The sequence below is a fragment of the Molothrus aeneus genome, chromosome 9 (genome assembly GCF_037042795.1).
Source record: "Molothrus aeneus isolate 106 chromosome 9, BPBGC_Maene_1.0, whole genome shotgun sequence".
NCBI lineage: Eukaryota > Metazoa > Chordata > Aves > Passeriformes > Icteridae > Molothrus > Molothrus aeneus.
The window spans coordinates 4,986,573-5,004,775 of record NC_089654.1 but is presented as its reverse complement, the minus strand read 5'-3'; the positions used below and the strand labels follow the sequence as shown (position 1 = coordinate 5,004,775).

At 39.1% G+C, this 18,203-nt stretch overlaps 1 protein-coding gene across 1 annotated transcript in view; it reads right to left on the bottom strand.

The window, feature by feature from the left end:
- The window catches only part of USP24 (ubiquitin specific peptidase 24), a 61,830-nt gene that overhangs the window by 18,625 nt on the left and 25,002 nt on the right, over nt 1-18,203 (bottom strand). The window contains exons 16-41 of the mRNA XM_066555574.1: nt 16,984-17,091; nt 16,223-16,372; nt 15,432-15,563; nt 14,787-14,898; nt 14,470-14,546; nt 13,455-13,595; nt 13,247-13,300; nt 12,954-13,069; nt 12,207-12,273; nt 11,934-12,044; nt 11,457-11,555; nt 11,210-11,380; nt 10,531-10,616; nt 10,302-10,395; nt 9,883-10,038; nt 7,430-7,527; nt 6,609-6,704; nt 6,009-6,237; nt 4,984-5,143; nt 4,540-4,695; nt 3,906-3,976; nt 3,005-3,165; nt 2,544-2,605; nt 2,018-2,209; nt 1,656-1,773; nt 227-371 (exon numbers count right to left, since the gene is read on the bottom strand). Of these exons, the coding sequence (XP_066411671.1) occupies nt 227-371; nt 1,656-1,773; nt 2,018-2,209; nt 2,544-2,605; nt 3,005-3,165; nt 3,906-3,976; nt 4,540-4,695; nt 4,984-5,143; nt 6,009-6,237; nt 6,609-6,704; nt 7,430-7,527; nt 9,883-10,038; nt 10,302-10,395; nt 10,531-10,616; nt 11,210-11,380; nt 11,457-11,555; nt 11,934-12,044; nt 12,207-12,273; nt 12,954-13,069; nt 13,247-13,300; nt 13,455-13,595; nt 14,470-14,546; nt 14,787-14,898; nt 15,432-15,563; nt 16,223-16,372; nt 16,984-17,091 (3,162 nt within the window). The remainder of the gene's footprint in view (nt 1-226; nt 372-1,655; nt 1,774-2,017; nt 2,210-2,543; nt 2,606-3,004; nt 3,166-3,905; nt 3,977-4,539; nt 4,696-4,983; nt 5,144-6,008; nt 6,238-6,608; nt 6,705-7,429; nt 7,528-9,882; nt 10,039-10,301; nt 10,396-10,530; nt 10,617-11,209; nt 11,381-11,456; nt 11,556-11,933; nt 12,045-12,206; nt 12,274-12,953; nt 13,070-13,246; nt 13,301-13,454; nt 13,596-14,469; nt 14,547-14,786; nt 14,899-15,431; nt 15,564-16,222; nt 16,373-16,983; nt 17,092-18,203) is intronic.

Genomic DNA, 18,203 nt, shown 5'->3' with positions numbered 1-18,203 from the left:
TAAAATTTGTAATATTTAGGAAATACTTCTTACTCAGACAATAACAGATAAAGACACACTGGAGTATCTGCTTCTGAGGAAGATCAAATGTATGTGCATTTCCCCTAAGCTGCATTGGGGCATTTTAAACTGAAGACCATGGAAATCTCATGAATGAAGCAACAAAGTGAACCATGCCCCGCACCCCAAACCATGCTAAAACAAATAAAAAAAGCTTCTGGCTTACATCAAACTCCTTGGTGAGTGCAGGGTCACACTGGTGGTGCATGGAAAGCAGCTCCTTTGTAATAAGCTGGAGATTGGAGGGTGAGCTATCAGCCAGCATTACCAGCACCTCATAAGCAGCTAATCTGCTGTCTGCTGTGCTGCACCTGCAAAGAAAAACACAGCTGAGATCTACTGGCTAGATGACTCAATTATTTCTAATTCCAGAAAGCTGAATTACTCAGAACAAGCAACAATTAACGTTCTGAAGAACACTTTGAGTGATTAAACACCCCTGAGGGACTGCAGAGTGCTTTTTTTTTATTTCTTGGGGTAGGAGAATGGGGAAGAACCCAATGAGAAGAGTGGCAAGGGGAATATTCCTTTACTGACAGGGATGCACTTGCTAACATTCAGTAGAAGGAAAAGGAGGTGCTCTAAAAGAAGACAGAATTTGTTGCATGTCTGAGGACAAACAGACAGACACTCTCCATCATGTAACACTGATGGAGATAAAATGACTTTTTTACAGGGAGGGAAACTTGGGAAGAGCTAGACCAGACAACATTCTTGCTACAAGAGATGAGCTTAGACCTGAGCAAGACCAAAAACCCTCCCATCTCAGCTCTTTTCAGTAGTCACTCAGCACAGCAGCTCTTTCTTCTGAAGGCCAAAGGTTTTATTTACACTAGGCAATAAAAAGAGTATGCTTGGGATGAACTGCAGTGGAACAAAGCTGGACCAAACACTAAGGTGGATCAAGTCCCATTCATTTCAGGGGTTGTTAAATGTTCCACTGAAACCTTTTTGTAGGTTTGTGGAAAGGCAGTGAGGATATGCCTGATCTACCACCAACTACTCAGTGCAACACAAACAATCCAGCTGCACTAGCTCAGAAATCCACATGAGGTAATTTACACCCACCCCTTCAGATATTGTATGGCCATAACAGCTGTGACAGGAAGGAGAAAGCCCACTCTTTTTTCTCCAGTTGATCTATTCTGGGCTCTATCAGCTTTCTCAGGTGCAAGGAGACTTGCTGGGTGTTAGCTTTTTTACAAAATAGGTAGGCAGAAGGGAAAAAGGAAATAGTGGATCTTTTGAGATTCTCTTTTACAAGGAGCTTGGGAAGTTAATTTCCTGCTCATGCTCCAATTTAGCCAACTTCCCAAGCAGTAACAAGCTAAAGGAATATTCTTTGGACTCATGAAATCAGCACTCAGTTGTGCCTGAAGTTCATAATTGATCTAACAAAGCACAGACTTTGAAGTACAGAAATGCAAGGATATTAGATCACACAAAAATGTATAAAATGCTATTTGGGCATTTATGTAGGAAGTGTAGAAAAGTGGAGAAATGCTCCACCACTGGTATTAAATCCTGCTATCTGTAGGGTTTAATACTGACATTTGCATTCAAGACATTGAAGAAAAAAAAAGAAGAGTTTTTACTTTGGATGGAAGTCTTGCTGACTGATTGCAGCACTGCCTGCTGGGGAATGGCTGTTCAGAATAATCCTGGATGCTCGGAACAGGAAATCATCCAACAATGGCTTAATCAAAGATGAACCTGAAACACAGCAGTCTACTGTTAAATACTTACATTGTCACTGCAAATGCCAAAAAGGTGTTTCATAACAACAAAACCACTTCATAGCACCACGTCAACAAATGTTTTATCAAATATTAAAGGTACTGCCAAAACCAGTCCTTAGAGCTCTGTATCACTTCTACTGATGTCTTCACATGACTGTCCAGTCATGTGTTAATGCAGAATTCCCACCAGTCTAGTCAATTTAAAGAGGAATACTCACCAACCATTTCCTTCTCTGCCCCACAGAGTGAGAGGAGAGTCTTGATGAGCCTCAAGTGTCCTGCTAACAGGATGTTATCAGCCTCACTGGTCTCACACTCCGCCGTGCGGTTGGGCTCGAAATTGTCCAGCCAAGTGATCTCATCTTCTAACATGGCAGCTGGGCTTATCTTCAGCTGCTCCATTTCTGATGCTGCAAGGAAAATAAAAAAAAAGGAACACAGTAAAAAATAGCAGCTTTGGAAATGTAGAATATAAATACAAAGAATTTCAAACAGTTTGGTAATGATCTAGTTTTGCCCCCATGTGTATCAAGTAAACCTTCCACCAGGGAGCTCAGTTCACTTTCCAGAAGGAATGAGCTAGCCAATGCCAAGAACAGACCATGCCAGGCACTAGCACAGCACACTGGCAGGTCCCTCTGAGCTCAAGGTGTAGTAACCCCCTTCTGCAGGCAAGTCTACATCTTTTCTACAGCTTGGAAGCTGCCATCAGAATGAAGGAATCAGGTGTCTGCACATACTCACATGTCAGGTCATCCAATAACTGACATCTCAGGTCAAAATATTCTGTACACTGGGACAAAAGTCTGAAACAGATATAAATAGAAAAAAGGTTTACTTAAAATCAAATTTTCTCTAACCAGCTGTCTTTAAAGTCTGTGTGCTCTGTCCATCTAACCCAAAGCAGCATAACCATCTACGTGTGCTTCTGCATGCTGCAGCTTAAAAAAAATTCCTTTCCAACAGTTACTTCTGAATGTTAGGAATCATATTGAATCCTCATTTCTTCCCTCACCTCATGGCAGTTCTAGTTGACAATAAAACAACAACATGCTTTAACTTCTCAGTTACTCCTCTAGAAATTGCAAGATGTCTACTTCCAACACTTGCCAAGTGTCAATCCCTTTTTCCTCAGAGCTTCCACAGTGTTGCTCATTTCAAAATATGTCAGATTTTCTTCCTTAATAAACAGACATGTGACTTACCTCTGGTTGATTCCTCTCATGATGCTGGTTGGTGACCAAAGAGGCAGCTGGGCCCCAAGAACAACACTCAGGAGGAACTGGTTTGGCTTTTGTACATCTGGGTGAGCTGATGTGTCTGTCTGGCTAAGGGTGTACAGCTGGTCACAGGCAACGCGACGAATCTGCAACAGGGTTATTGTCATTGTCAAACACCTTCAGTTAATCAAGGGTTGCAAAAATCCCCCACACTCCTGTTATGTTAGAAATCCAACAGAAGAAATGCACATTACAATGGTGCAAAACAGGCTATGAGCTCTGCACCCACTAGCCAGGGTTTCTAGGAATGTAACAAACCCTGTTCATCCCTGAGTGAAAATTTCTGATAAATACAAATTGTAAATACAGATAAAGGGTGAGATGCAATGACTTCATGCAAAATAAATAGATGACACATGATGAAATGAGCTAAGCATAAAAGTCAATAGATTTTAGAATATCCTAGATAATCTTAAATCAAAAAGAATGAGTTTTAGGAGGGTTCCGACACTTGGAATAAATTTTCAGAATTTCAGGAGTATCCATCAAATTTTACCCAAATCAAAGTAACTTAAAACTTTCCCTAAAGTACTAGTTCTACAGAATTTCAGTCACCAAAATGTGACTATTTTCTTTAGACTAGTCACAGCACAGTCCTGTGCATCTCATGGATGAAACAAGCCTAGAAAATGTAATACTACAGCATTTTCTATCAACCCATCACCAGATACTGGAATTACTAACAATTATACAAAGGTTATTTATTCAAATGCTAATCTGTGTGAATACTTGCAATAAACAATTTTATGTTCAGACTATATGAAATTATCAAAACATACACATTTCAGAAGGAGCCTTTAGAAAATTTTTAGAGGAAGACTCTCACCTCAGCACTTGGTGATCCAAGCAGAATATCAATGATGAAATCAGCAACACAAGGCAAATTGTAAAAAGATCCTGGAACAGGAGAGTAACAGGCTATGTTATTAAAAATTATATTTTAAAATAAGTCAGTTACAGTTTTGCATTAAGATACCACAGGACCTAGAGGACATCAATACTGAAAAGCAGTAAAGGCTATTTCCTGATTTTCTTCCCTCACCAGAGGCTGCCACCATGATATAACAGCATTTTCCTTGCCTTCCTGCACCACCAGTGTTTACACTGGTACACTTGTGTACACTTCCTGTACACAAAGACTCAAGTACTAAACAGGAGCTATGCAAACAGCAGCACTTAGAGAATTACAGACTTCAAAAGCAGTGCAAATATTTATATTCTAGCAGTAAGTCAGCTTTCTCAAAACATTTTACTGAAGCATAGCACTACATGCCTTATTTCAGTCCTGGAAAAAATCTCCCTGAAATTTTTAATGAAATGCTGTGTTTTTTGCTTGAGCTGTCTTAGCTAACAAAGCTCCAAGTTTCTAATATTTTTTTTTTTTAACTCGACTGTATCCAAAAGCCTCCTCCCACCTGACTTATACTCCAAATACTGAATAACCCAATTTGTTTCCATACCTAGCTGCTGACTACGTAGCTGAAGGCAGGTTACTAAGAGAGACAAGGCTTCCCCAGCAATGAGAGCATCTTTGGTGGACACAGACTGCTGCCTCACACAGATCCCAGCGTGCAGTGCCGTGGGCTCCCCTTCACTTCCTGAACTGCAGTTACTTCCTGCATTAAAAAAGAAGAACAAGTGCTATAATTCATTAAGTTTTACTCAGATGTTTTCAGCTTTTGGTCAGTTCTCTGCAATTTAAAAACTTCTCTGAATGCCTGATGAATGTACATAAATTTGCTCAGATTTTTTTGTAATTTAGTTGTATAATGTCCCAATTTAGTTGCATAATGTCTCTCTTGGGAGACCCAAGAGGATGAACATCCAATGAATTCAGCTTCAAAGTGCTCAGTTAAAATTAAACTAAATGCTTTTAGACTGGTTTAGGGACACAGTTAACCCACCTGAGCTGCTAAGTCTGTTTCTAATCCCAGCAGGGAAGAGAGTGTTGCTCTCTTTGATGGGCTGACTACTTCCCACGAGGTCCAGGCGTCCTGCAGCAGCAGCCCATGAGAGGCGCATGAAACAAGCCACTGTGGAGGTGAAATCATTCACCTCCATGGTCTGGAGGAACAAGAAACAGCAATCACTTCTGTGATATTCAACAACATTTGTCAATAACGGGGATGAGAGGAATGTATCTTCTGGATACAATGGATTGTGTCAAATTGACATTTACATTTGTTTTCCACTTTGTTCTCTACACAGGTTCAAGGATTCAAAAGTCTCTTTGTTCCCAATGAGAGATTGGTATTGCTGTCTTAGGAGAAGTAATTAATTTTTTAATTCCCCAAGAGGATAGATACCCTTGTCACCTATCTGGAGGCAGTCATGCTGATTTCAATTGTTCAATCCATTTGGGAAGCACTGCCCAACAACCTAACAGCATACTTGTCACATTAACTATGAACTTTCTTTCAACTGGACTCAATGGGTTTTCAAACAACATTTTTTTAAGGTACTGAAAATAAAAAAATTTCTTTTTCTCCACAATACCATCAGGCAAATTTAATTTTTAATTAGCTATTTGGAAAAGCTTGTCCAATTCTTTCTAATTCAAAGTATCATGGATTATAAAGCCACAAGTTCAAGCAGGAACCTTCTCCTTTCAATTCACAGAAAATTAAAAGAGTAAGATCTTAAGAGTTAAGTGTGACTGAAGAGAAATCACAAGTAAGACTTCTTTGTACATCTATTTCTTGTCAGCACTTTTGGGGTACTGCTTCCCTTTGTAGTGCTAAAATAATTTATGAGAATATGTTAAAATTCAGATCAAGACTGGAAGAGACGCTGATGGTCAAGATTTTCAGAGGCTTTTACATGGAGCCAGGGCAAAAACCTGCATAAAAGACTGATTAAAAATCTCAGAGTTATACAGCTGTCATTGGAGACAACACTGCTACATCAGAACCATCCAACACTTCCTTACTTGTATGGCAACTCTAGCAGCTGGGATGATTTCTTCTACCCTGATGGAGGATCTGTCAGACACGGAGAGCTGGCGGTAGGAGGACTTCTCAGGAGTGCCACAGATGGACATCTGCCTGCTGGCCTGCCGGCTCACGTTGCGGAAGGGCCGCGAGGACAGAGCTTCCACCCCATCCTTGATGAAATCCTCATCCAGCAGGGTGGGCATTGTCTGCCCAACCAGCAAAAACCTGCATGCACAGAGTAAAAACATCATGGGCACTGTCTGCCCAAGGAGCAAGAACCTGCATCCACAGAGTAAAAACATCATGGGCATTGTCTGCCCAAGGAGCAAGAACCTGCATCCACAGAGTAAAAACATCATGGGCATTGTCTGCCCAAGGAGCAAGAACCTGCATGCACAGAGTAAAAACATCATGGGCATTGTCTGCCCAAGGAGCAAGAACCTGCATCCACAGAGTAAAAACATCAGGCTTGTATATTTGAACGCTTGTAGAGTGAATGGAACAGAACTCAAAGTACCAATTAATCTTAAATATTAAAAGCTGCATGCTAAAAGCCAAGAAAGCAGCACTTTCTCTAATGAGAAGCAACTACATACCTTGCAAGCTGCAGGCAGATGGAATAGACTCCTTGTCTTGTTTCATAGTCCACCTCTGATGGGATGGAATCTCTCTGCATCACATTCACCACCAAACTTAAAAACAAATCAATAAGACAGACTCCATTTGGAAATGTTTCAATTAATTTGTCTCTATATTTCCATCCTCCTATCCACTCAGCTGAGTTCCAGTTCAAAGTGACTTCTTTGGACGCCAACATCCTCATTTTCTCCTTTTAAATCTACAGATGGAAGCTTTCTGCTCCTGTTGGAAAATACTTCAAGACCTCTTGGGCAGGAGTGTCATGGACAGAATAACTAAGAGCAAAGTATACTTGATAAACCTCACACAATCAGTATTGTCAGGTCTTCCAAACCACTCACACTGTGCCTCAGCTCTTGTCTGAAGAGTCTGAATTTTCAAGACTGTAATTACAAATTTAATTTGGTTCCCACTGCGTGACCTATACTGTGACTGCTTAAAATGTCCACTGGTGTCCACACAGAAGAGAGCAATGTGCACACTTGCAAATTTGAATTGAAACACTTAAATGTCACAAACTCTCCAAGTATCAACTACTTTAGTACAAGCTACATTTCACAAGCTTATTTGTGCCTAACTTCATTTTGAGATTTAACAACATGTACTCTCTTAAATATGACAGCTACTGGACAGTGGTGGAACAGCCTTGGGTGGATTTTTTTCTCAGAAAAAGAAGATGACAGGTGTATTAGTGTGCTACAGTATGGAAATAGGAAACCACACACAACTGCTAACTAAATGAAGTGCTACAAATTGAGTCAAGGTTTTGAAATCTAACCTCAAACCTCCTGCTCTGAGGAAGTTTTCACAGAAAGACTTGGCACAGTTTCTTGCCATTTCATCATCTGCAGTTGGCATCAGCTTGGAGCTCAGCACCTACAACAAATAAATAAATAAGCAGATGTAAACTACCACCCCTCTTAGTGTTCTTTACCTAAAGTTAAGTTCAAGTTTCAAACCTGAAGTTTGAAAGCGTAACAGAAAAAAAAATCCACTACAAATGAAGCAATTAATAATACACAAAACTGTAGTCAGTGAGAGAAATCTCATCTATTCAATAAATCTCAAATATTTAGAATAACCATGGCACCTACAGATGTTTATTCTGAATCAAAGCATTTTATTCTTACTGCAGTTTACATGTTAAGGGAACGGATGAAGTACATGGAATGTCATATTCTGGTTCACTTGTTTTTTCTTAGGAGCCCAAATTCTTCTTGGTTCTGGATTTTCAGTTCACAGTATCCCATAAAACACCCTACAGATGGCTTACTTACTGATTCACACCTTCTGAAATATAATTGTACCACTATTATTCTGGTGTTTCTTGGTAAAACATGGCTCAGGTAATTCTGGAGGCCTTATGAACATAACCACTCTATCATCCATCCTGTTTTAAACCAGCACTAAATTTCAGAGTGCAAATACACTCAGAAACATGGCCAGAAGGAAGTCTGTGGTCTCTGTGGGTCAGCTCTCATTTATGTCTATAATCTATTTCACTTCACATTAAAAAAACCCAACACCCAAACAAACCCAGCCACCAAAAAACCCCCCAGAGAAACCCCAAAACCATCCACCAAACAAACCCTGGGCCCTCCCAAAATCCCAGAAAACCCTACAGATATCATTCACTTTCTTGAAGAGTCTCCTTGGCATGTACAGCCAACAATGCTGCAAACAAAATACATCTCTTCCAGGTTCACAGATCAGAAGAATGTTACAGAGTTCCAGGCATGAAATCTTATCACGCCCTGGACATCTGCAACATTCAATTTTCATCTCTTTCATATGTTCTGCAAATTTCCTGTGCACATTTTTTTCAGAAAGCAGTTCAGACTGGTTCCCATCTTTTCACCAGATCACCAGCTGAGGGGATAAAAAAGCACATATTCCTTTTCCTGAGAAAAACCACTTTCCAATTGGCTTGACTGGCGTTGAGGAACAAGTCCACTCATATAATCTCCTCATCTAATACAATTTATTACTTCTCATCTCTTGCCAGAAAAGCAAGCAATTTATTACTTGCTTTTATTATTTTCTCTGGCACAGAAGCAGCAGATAACTGTCCCATCCTACTGCTATATAACCTGTCAGCTCAACAAGACACCCTAATCCATTTGCTTTGAGTTGTAGAACTTGTCAACACATTCCAAAGACATAATCAAGTATCTTTCACTCCAGCTGTACAGAAAAGGGGGAATCCTAAGGCAGGAGTGTGATGACAGTGTAGGAAGATGAAGAGCTAACATTAGACTGTGGAAACCTAAAGGGAAGCAACCACAAGAAAATTGCTACAGTAATCTTGGCACACACCATGAGGGAAAGAGAATAATTTTGTCTAATGTTCTGGAAGCAGTTGGCAATTGGTCCTCCAACTTCAAGCTGTTCAAATCACATTTGTCATGGGTCCTTATAAACAGTGGGACCTGCAAGCAGAACTAAACACTGTCCAGCTTTTAGTGTGCAGGTTACTGTGTCCTACCAACAACACCAGCTCAATTCCTGTAATTCTCAAAATCCATTCTCTGAACTCTAGGAAAGAATCTTTACAGGGCCCTATCCAGGATTTTGGCTAAAGAATGTAGGAGAATGCTTAGGGGTAAAAGATTTCTATATATTTTCTATATATTCCACTCTACCTGTGCAGCCAAAACAGGCCAGAGGCCTCTTGGCAAAAGCACTGCATGTTTGGATAGTGAAAATTCTTCCCAGCTGAATGCTTTGGAAAAACACTCCTCCTTAGACAATGGGAGACTTACACAGCACAGAAGTTTCTGGCAAATTTAATCAAGCAAAACCAGTCCAACTTAAAATAGCTCCCATTAATTTTTAAGGGCCAACTTTTTTTTTTTTAATATATATTTTTAATATATACACACACACTAAAAACTAAAAATTGCATATTCAGACATCTAGAGATTCAAGCAGGAATGTTATCTAAACAATAAGAATTTGATGTTTCTTTGCTCCTCTCCACTTACTTCAGAACACTTCTTCCACCTTGCAAATCACACAAAGAGGGGCCTGGTTTCTCAGTAAAGTCTCTGAAAGGAAATTTTCTGTCCCTTTTATTCTGTGTAAAATTTACCACATGTATAAAAGCAGACTGTGTCACAATATTTGCATTTTTCATAATGATCCCTCACAGTAGACTCCTGCCCAAAAAACCTAGAAATACTTAACTCTTACTGCTCAGAAACACAGAAAAAAGCAAATTTATTTTCTTACCTCTAAATTGTAGAGAACTCTGAACGTGGACATGCCTGGAGCAAAAGATCTGAAAAGACTTTCTAGTATTGAACTGGCACTGGGCTGATGTTGATGTTTTGAAGACAAGGATGGAGATTTTGAGGACTGAGAACTGGATTCTGAAAGCAGTGTTTTCTAGGAGGAAAAAGCCACAGAAGAAATATTTTGAGACTCCTCTGGTTTGCTGTAATTGGGAATCCATTTTCTACAACCCCTGTAATAACCCTCTCACCTCTGGCTGCCTCAAAGTAAGTCAATAATAAATACTGACTTAACATGAACATTATTTTGCTATAATTTCAAACCCTCTGTGTACAATAATCTGACAGAGAATTTAAGGAACCTAGTAGTAAAATCCTCTTTGTGTAGCTCACCATGATCAATTATTAAATCCATACCTTCCTTCCCAGGGAATCAAGCTGATCAAGAGCCTCCTGAATAGCTGGGTCAGTGGGAATCAGGAGCAGAAGTTTCCTCACTCGCAGCGTTATCCTGAAAATAAATCCCAAGTTACATGCACAAAACAAGGGTTCAATCACCCTGGCCTGGTGCCTGCACACAGTGGAATATTCAAACTGGGCACTGAGAGCAGTTCTTTAATATTTAGTAACCATTTAATCTGCTTACCTTGGCTCCTCCAGGTTGGCAAGCTGGTAAAGCATATCAAACACATTGCACACGAGAGCCATGACGACTCCAGGGAGGGATTTCTCCTGAGAATTGAGCAGAAATACAAAGGTCTTTTTCTCTGTTACATGTAAATTTAACAAAGCTCTTCACTGAAGCAAATGGCCCAGATGCCAGCCTGACCCACAGAAATCCCAGCTACTTTCTAGGCTGAGACAACATTTACATCATTTCATTTCCCTTTTAACAGTCAATTTTTGAAGTCAGCTGTTATGAAAAGCAAAATACAAAGCAGATCAAGAGTGCTCTGAACAGGCCAGTTGATGCTTCTTAGTTTACTTTCACTTTTACTGCAGCTTTTTAGTAGTGAAAATGTGGAAATCCCTACCCTCAACAAATGCACAGTCTCAAAATTAAACCAGATGGGTCCTATTTGTTTAAAAGACAGAGATGAATAAACACCAAACAGGCTACCATAAGTGACAGAGTGCAGATTATAAAATCCAACCTGCATGCTCAAGGCAATTGTGTATTTAGATAATTTGTTTCAATTGCAGTTTGAAAGCAAAACCAGATTACTAAAGATTGGAAGATGTTACTGGAGCTCCTACTCTCTCCCCCATCTATCCCTGCTTCAGGAAAAATCTGAGGGAAGGCTTCAGGTCATATTCTGCTGTACCTGTTCCATTGCATAGGATGAACTAAATACACTGCTGCTGTTGCTGGAGCTGGTTGAGGAATCTGCAGAGCTCCCTGATGGAGTCCCACTTCCTGATGTTTTTACTGTAAGGATTTGTTCATCAGAGAAGCCCAGCTGGTGGAGTAGTTTCTGATCTTTGTTTACTGTTAGCTGCAAGAAAATATTTATTTAGTTCTGAAAAAGACTCAATTTCATCGAGAATGGGAATTCTTTGTAGTTAACATACCAGGCTGTCATTGGCAAATATCTGTATATTTTCCACAGGTGAATTCAACATCTTTGCTATCTTCCACCTGACACTTCCTACAGTTTCATTGCTATGAGCCTGTGAAATTAAACAACACTGGTTCAGTAAGTCTGCTCGAGCAGTAAATGCCAAGAAAAATTAAAATCTTCTGAAAGAGTCTTCCTGCATAGGGTGGTAAAAGTATTGTTTGTAAGAGTGTCAGGATAGAACAGCACAGAAATGCTCCAACACCCACAGTGAGCAAAAAACTCATTTTTCCCATCCTGGAATTTAATGATCAAAATACATTTGGTCCACAGGACACTTCCATGTACATATTTTTAACATTTTCAAGAAGAGTTTTCAAGTAGCCTGGAATCTTTATAACCATGTTACTCTATTCAGTCCAGGCATAAAACCACCAAGAGTGGCTACATAATCAACAGTTCATGGCACACACAAGCTGGGCATACCTACCTCTATGGTGAAGGTATCTTTGGTAGACTCATATGTAACATTAAGGGTTAAAAGATGTCCATGGAAAGAGGCACCATGAGGTAGAATAGTTCTGGGAACAGAGTAAAGGTCCTACAGGAAGAGAAGGATGACAGTAAACATCACTCTTGAAAACAAAGCCATTTCTGTGATGGTGGGTAACTAGGGTTGCATGTTTAAATAACTTTTACTGGTTTTTAATAAAACTGTAAGTTGTGTTCTTAGCCTTGCCTAGTAGGAAATGAAACCTCTTACCTCTATTGTTATCACATAACGCTCTGCCAACAGCAGCAGTCTCTCAATTATTACAAGTTTAGTTGACCTAAAGATAAACATTGGAAACAAGAGTAACTTGTCTTGCAGATTCAGTTCCAACGCCCACGGTAACTACCCTGAATTGTCTGGTTTTGAAAGCACCTTCTTAAACTTGGAGTTAATTCAGCAGAAATGAACTAGGAAAAGAGGCTCATGTTGTACTGCTTGAGATGTTGCCAGCTTCAGAGGAAGATTCATGTTTCTAAAGGTCCCACCCTATGCTCCTATATTTAAATTACACATATTCAGGTATAACTAAATTAGCTTGAGGCTGAAAAAACAACCTTTTCTCTCCTAATTTAAGAGGAACCACACCTACTGCCTCAGAAATATTACAAGATTAATAGGCTGGTAATAACCTGTAGGGTTTTTTGTTTCGTTTTAGTTGGTTTGTTTTAATTTTTGGGGGGGTGGAGGCAGGGTGGTTTTTTTGGTTTTGACCTGCTGTTTTGGGGGTTTTTAATGTCTATTTGGCTTTGGTTTTCTTTATTTCCTTGCTGTTTTGTTTTTAAACACAGTTTTTTCAAAAATCTCTGGAACTCCTATTGCATAGCAATTGGAATATTCAGTTGAGGAACCATCAGAATGTACAATTACTGAGATTTTTAATTAGCACTCAAAATCTTGTGGGAAGCAGCTGGGAGCAAATGTCTACTGTCTCCTTTATTCCTTGAGAGGTTGGCCTACCTGTAAGGAGACTGAACTGATGTTGCCACGGTAGGCATGGCAGTTGCTGTGAGCATTTTGGTAGCTCTGGTGACAGCGTGTGTTAATGTTGGACCGCCGAGCGCAGAGCTGGCTGCCTGCAACACAGAGTAGAGCAAGAGACAGTCAGGATGGCCTGGAAAGCTCAGAGGACAAAAAATATTTGTGGAAAGAATATTTTTCTTTAAGTGGAATTATCATAGACAAGTATTCTTATTCTAAGAAACATAACCAGAAAGATGTAGGCATGAGAATAATTAAAATTTGTCCTTTACCTCTAATCGCGTGTAGCAATCAGCAATGAATTTCTTGTGCAGTGAAACTGAATCCTAAAGATAAAATGTACAAATTAATTAGAACTTAGACTAAAATCATAGAAGTTTCTCATAAAGTGACAGAACCTAACAAATCACACAGCTGAACATGCAGAGTATCAGGACTTCATGAATGTCAAAGGACATTTATGTACAAATATATGCCTACCTTTTTCAATCTGGGAGTAAGATTAATATAGCTGTAATTTATTATCAGTTGAATAGCTTCATTGGCAATTTCTTCATCTGGTGACTCCATTGCAATCTTCCAAATGAAATCCATTCCTATTAATTCCAGTTTTTCTACGCTCTACACAAGGAAGAACAACAGTAAAACATGACTGGATTTCTTACAAAAGAACCACAGGGACAAAAGTGCTGGAAAAGCACCTTTTGATTAAAACTTAAAGATTTTCTTTTCCAACATGCTGCCAAACTTTGGCACTGTGCAAAGTTAAACCAACTGCTGCACTTTTGTGTATTTATACAAGAAAAAAAATTGTTTACTGATAGATAAACAAGTTCCAAAGAACAATCTCAGTCAAGCCAACTGAAAAATTAAAAAATTTAAAAGCATGGAAAAATTTAATCCAGAATGGAATTAGTTTCAAAGAAGTCAACATGGTAACTAACCACACAATAAACCATCATAAAACCTGCTATGATACTTGGCAAAAAGTTCTGCATTTGAAGTAAGTTCTCTGTGATAAAAATCTAAAATGCCTACAGAAAACTACTTCACATATAACCATTAATTTAACAAAACCACTGAAGGCTCAGAGTAAAAAACTATAGTAGGTTAGAATTTAAATATGATAAGTCTAACTCCCATGCACAGAATTAAAATAAAAAATAATTTTAAAAAAGACTTTCACTGCTAGGGAGAAGAAAAAAATTGCAAACTAGAATCCATGATTATTTTCAAAAAATAGTTCAGCCCTTCCTCCTGCAAAGTTTTACAAGCTACAAACCAGCTTCCAGCTTTCAATTGCTGAATTTTAACTGCTGGAATTGTCAAAATTTTAGCTTCAGAATTTAACAATGTTAATGCTACAAGGACATTCTGGTCCTTAATACAAACATGACCACATCAAACAGCTGCTACCCAATTCTTGTCTCACCTCCTCCTGTCCCTAAGAGGACACAGGCAGGACACAGGAACAAACTTGCCAGAACAAACTCACCAGCTGAGTTCCTTGCCTCTTCAGCCGATGGTCACACAGGTTCACATTTTCAAAGAATGTTTTAAATAAACTAAAACCTGTAAATGAAAAAATGTGTGGATTTTTTATGCTGGTCAGGCTGTTTCTTTGTTTAAAAAGTAAAGTTGTCAAATACAGGAGATGAACTTTTCCTTCTATAACTAATAAAGCTCAAAATGATAGATCCCTTTATTACATTGATTTGTAGAACTGGTTAGATGGTTGATTTGAAGGCTTAGGAAGCAAATTTCTGGTATATATTTCAACCCCAAATCTGTTCACCAAATCCATTTTCTCACCATTCATAGTAATTTCATATGATTCCAGTTTAAGAATTTTTTCTTTGAAGAGTTGTTGCTGCACATCACTCTCCAGATCGTGCTGCCCTTTTGTAAACCACTCAAAGCACATCTGTGAATGAAAGACAGACATAATTTTTACCCCATTGTCACATCAAATATTTTATTTTTATACAGCAAACTATGTCAGATGCCACAGTAACTCATCTTGCAGAAGTTTTATCTACAGCAAGAGGTTCAAAATCTCATCTCCTGGTAACCTCACATGTTATAGAGGCTGCATTGCAGCTTCAGGGTACCTATAGTCATCTTTCACCTAAATAATGAATGTATCCTTGTGTCTGCACCAACCTCCAGGTACCCCTTTTCAAACCAGCATCTTCAACTAATCTCCCAGCCAATCTTCCAGTCAAATTTTGTTAAATGTTAACAAAAAATATTAAATGTTTGTCAATGTTAAAAGAGCATTGTGGCCCTAAGTGAACTCCTAACAGTGGCTGCTGTAGCCTACACAAAGCATAAAATGCATGACTAGTATGTGTTTGCTACTCACACTCCACATGTCTCAACAAACACACATGCTGCTCATGATCCATTAAAATTCCTTCTGAAACCACAGAAACCAACTTTTCAAGTTTTTCTTACCTCTCGGTCCAACTCACAAACATCTTGGCCAGTTACAAGGCATTCCCAGATCTCCCTGGCACGATTCCAGCCCAAATAAAGGGTGGCTTCTTGCAGAAAAAATGCCAAAAATTTTAGATGTGCCTCCAAATACTGAGAAAGAGGAAACAAAAACTCAAGCTTAAGACTTTTCTTTCTGAAACAAGTACGCTGAACATTCTATTTTTTTTTTTTTTGCAAGATTAGTTGTCAAACAACAGTACACTTTGAAAAGCCTAGAAACAGAAACTGTTTTTGAGATTTATTTCTATTTTAAACATACTTTGTGGTTACCTTTCTAAAAACAAACACTGAAGTCTCCTTGGATTTGCTATTACTTTGCTGGTGGTGATATTATTTGACACTAAATCAAAACTAGCATGGAAAAAATAATTATCAAAGGATTAGCAACAAACTGCTATTTGTGTGTGTGGCTTCTATGTGTTAATTAGCAAATCTGTTGCAGGTATTAAGAGCTTCACAACACACTCAAGGGTATCACCTCTACCAAGAACTGAAGCTGGTGAAGAAGCTGGAAGCTGCACAGGCTTGGCAACAACAGATACTAGGATGGGGAGATCTACTTTGCACCAGGTAGAAATTTTGCTGAGGAATTTTGTAATTTTGTGTCATGTTTACACAGCTTTATTCTATATAATAACGAGGGTACAGCAAGCTTTCATATAAAAGTAGTAGAACTATAAATAAAAACTAGATTAATTATTCACCAGTGAATTTCAAAAATGAAATAAGAAGGTAAAGAAATCCAGTACCTCCCGGTAGGTGTATCGGCCATCCACCAGTGTTGATCCCACCAGCCCTCCTGGGCCTGCCACAGATGCAGCCAAACGGTGACAGGATATCAAGCTTCCTGTCACCAACTTCACTATTTCAAAGTTTTTCTTTAAATCTTGAATAATGCTCTTGGCAATAAAATAAAAGAGAGAAAAGATGGTTTTAAAACGATGGGTAAACAGGGATGTGCATACAGCAATTTGCTCTGCTACAGACACACCATCTCTTAGGAGGAGTCATGTACCCCCACTCAGAGTCAGCTGTTCCCTTACCAAGCACCCAACCCCCCTGATGTTGGTGTTTTCAGCTTGTGCTGAAATACAAGTGCTGCAGATTGCAAAGTCCCACACCTCCACACAGCCACTCTAACAGCACTCATGATTGCTGGTAGTTTAGTCTGTTTTCCAAGAGTCAATGTCAATTCAATTACAAAGCAGCTGGTCTAAACATTAGCCATTGTTCATTTCTTAACACAAACATGCCTGTTAATTATTCTACAAAAGCTGAGAATAAAACAAATTAGTCCTGACACAGCAAACAGATTTATACATACACAAACACACACTCACAAAGGGACAGCACAGCACCTCCGCTCCAACAGTCTGTTTATGCTACATCACTAAACTACTTTTAAAATTGTTTATTAGCTATTTTTTTTTCTAAGTTTAAACTTCCATGTTTGGCTAAGCTACACAGACACAACAAAAGTTTCAACAATCTTGCCAGCATATAGCCTTACCTTGTCTTGTTTTTGGTAAGTTTGCTTAATAAAGGAACGCGTGATTTCGTGGAGCTGACGCAGGGCTGGCACCACCCACACAAACTGAGGATTATTGTGCTGGGACGACTGGCAGCAGGAAAGGTAAAAACAATTACACATCTGGTACGTGCTCAACAACAGATTAACCTTCCTCTTAGACTCCTGGAAGCCTAATGATATCTGTAAAGGCTGCTGTTTCAAAAGAACAGCTACCACCTCTGCTGGCTTCAGATACTTGTTCCTGCTCTCTTTTCAAACACACTCAAAGTGCCCTTCTTCACTTTCGACAACAAGTCCCTTGATACACACATATACCATTTTGCTATCCCTATTATTAAGCCCAAAGTGCCAGCTCCTTGCTAGAGAACATGCAAATTAAGTAGCCAAAAAGAGCTCAGTTGCACCACGGAGAGATGACAACCACCACCTTCCTCAATTATGGGAGATTATACAGGTCTAAAAGGGCATAAAAGGGCAAATCCAGTCAAATGATGTCACTTACTGCAAAAGGAAGAGCAATAGAAGAAAGCATTTCAAATACTACTGAGGCTTAAGAGACAAGAAATTTCTGATTGGTGCTGCAAGCAGCTCCCTGATAGGAAGCAAAGGATACTTAAGCTGCATTTTGAAAGAGATCCTACGAAGAATAACCCTCCTACCTCATTTTTAGAACTGCTCATCACTTTTCTGGGAGGCTTCATTTTCTGTAAAGTTTGACCACACAGACCAGCACTGAGGTTGCTTGTTCAGAGAAGTGATGTCTGGTTTAAACACTGACAACACCCAAATACCACCTACACACTCAGAGAGGCTGAAGGAACCTAACCATAAGAGAGCTCTCCACTGAAGAGTCCCTCACAAATTTGAGAAAGCTGCCTTGACATTACATTCCCTCCCAGTTTATGTCTTCATTTCCCTAATGAAGGGAAATAAGAACACCATGTATTTTAGAAGTCTGCTGTATATTTATCCCAATCCCTTCTAGTTTACAATCACAGCTTTTGTTAATGTTTCCCACTGCAGCATCTATGTAAAAGCCCTTGCCAGAATATAATTAAAAGGAATGAGATTAAGAAAGCATAAGAGAAAATCCAAAAAAAAAAACCCTACAACTTTCAGGTATTGAGAACCCAAGATTTGAAATTCATATTCATGAACACACACAGAAGTGTGATCAATATCAAGAACCAACATACTAT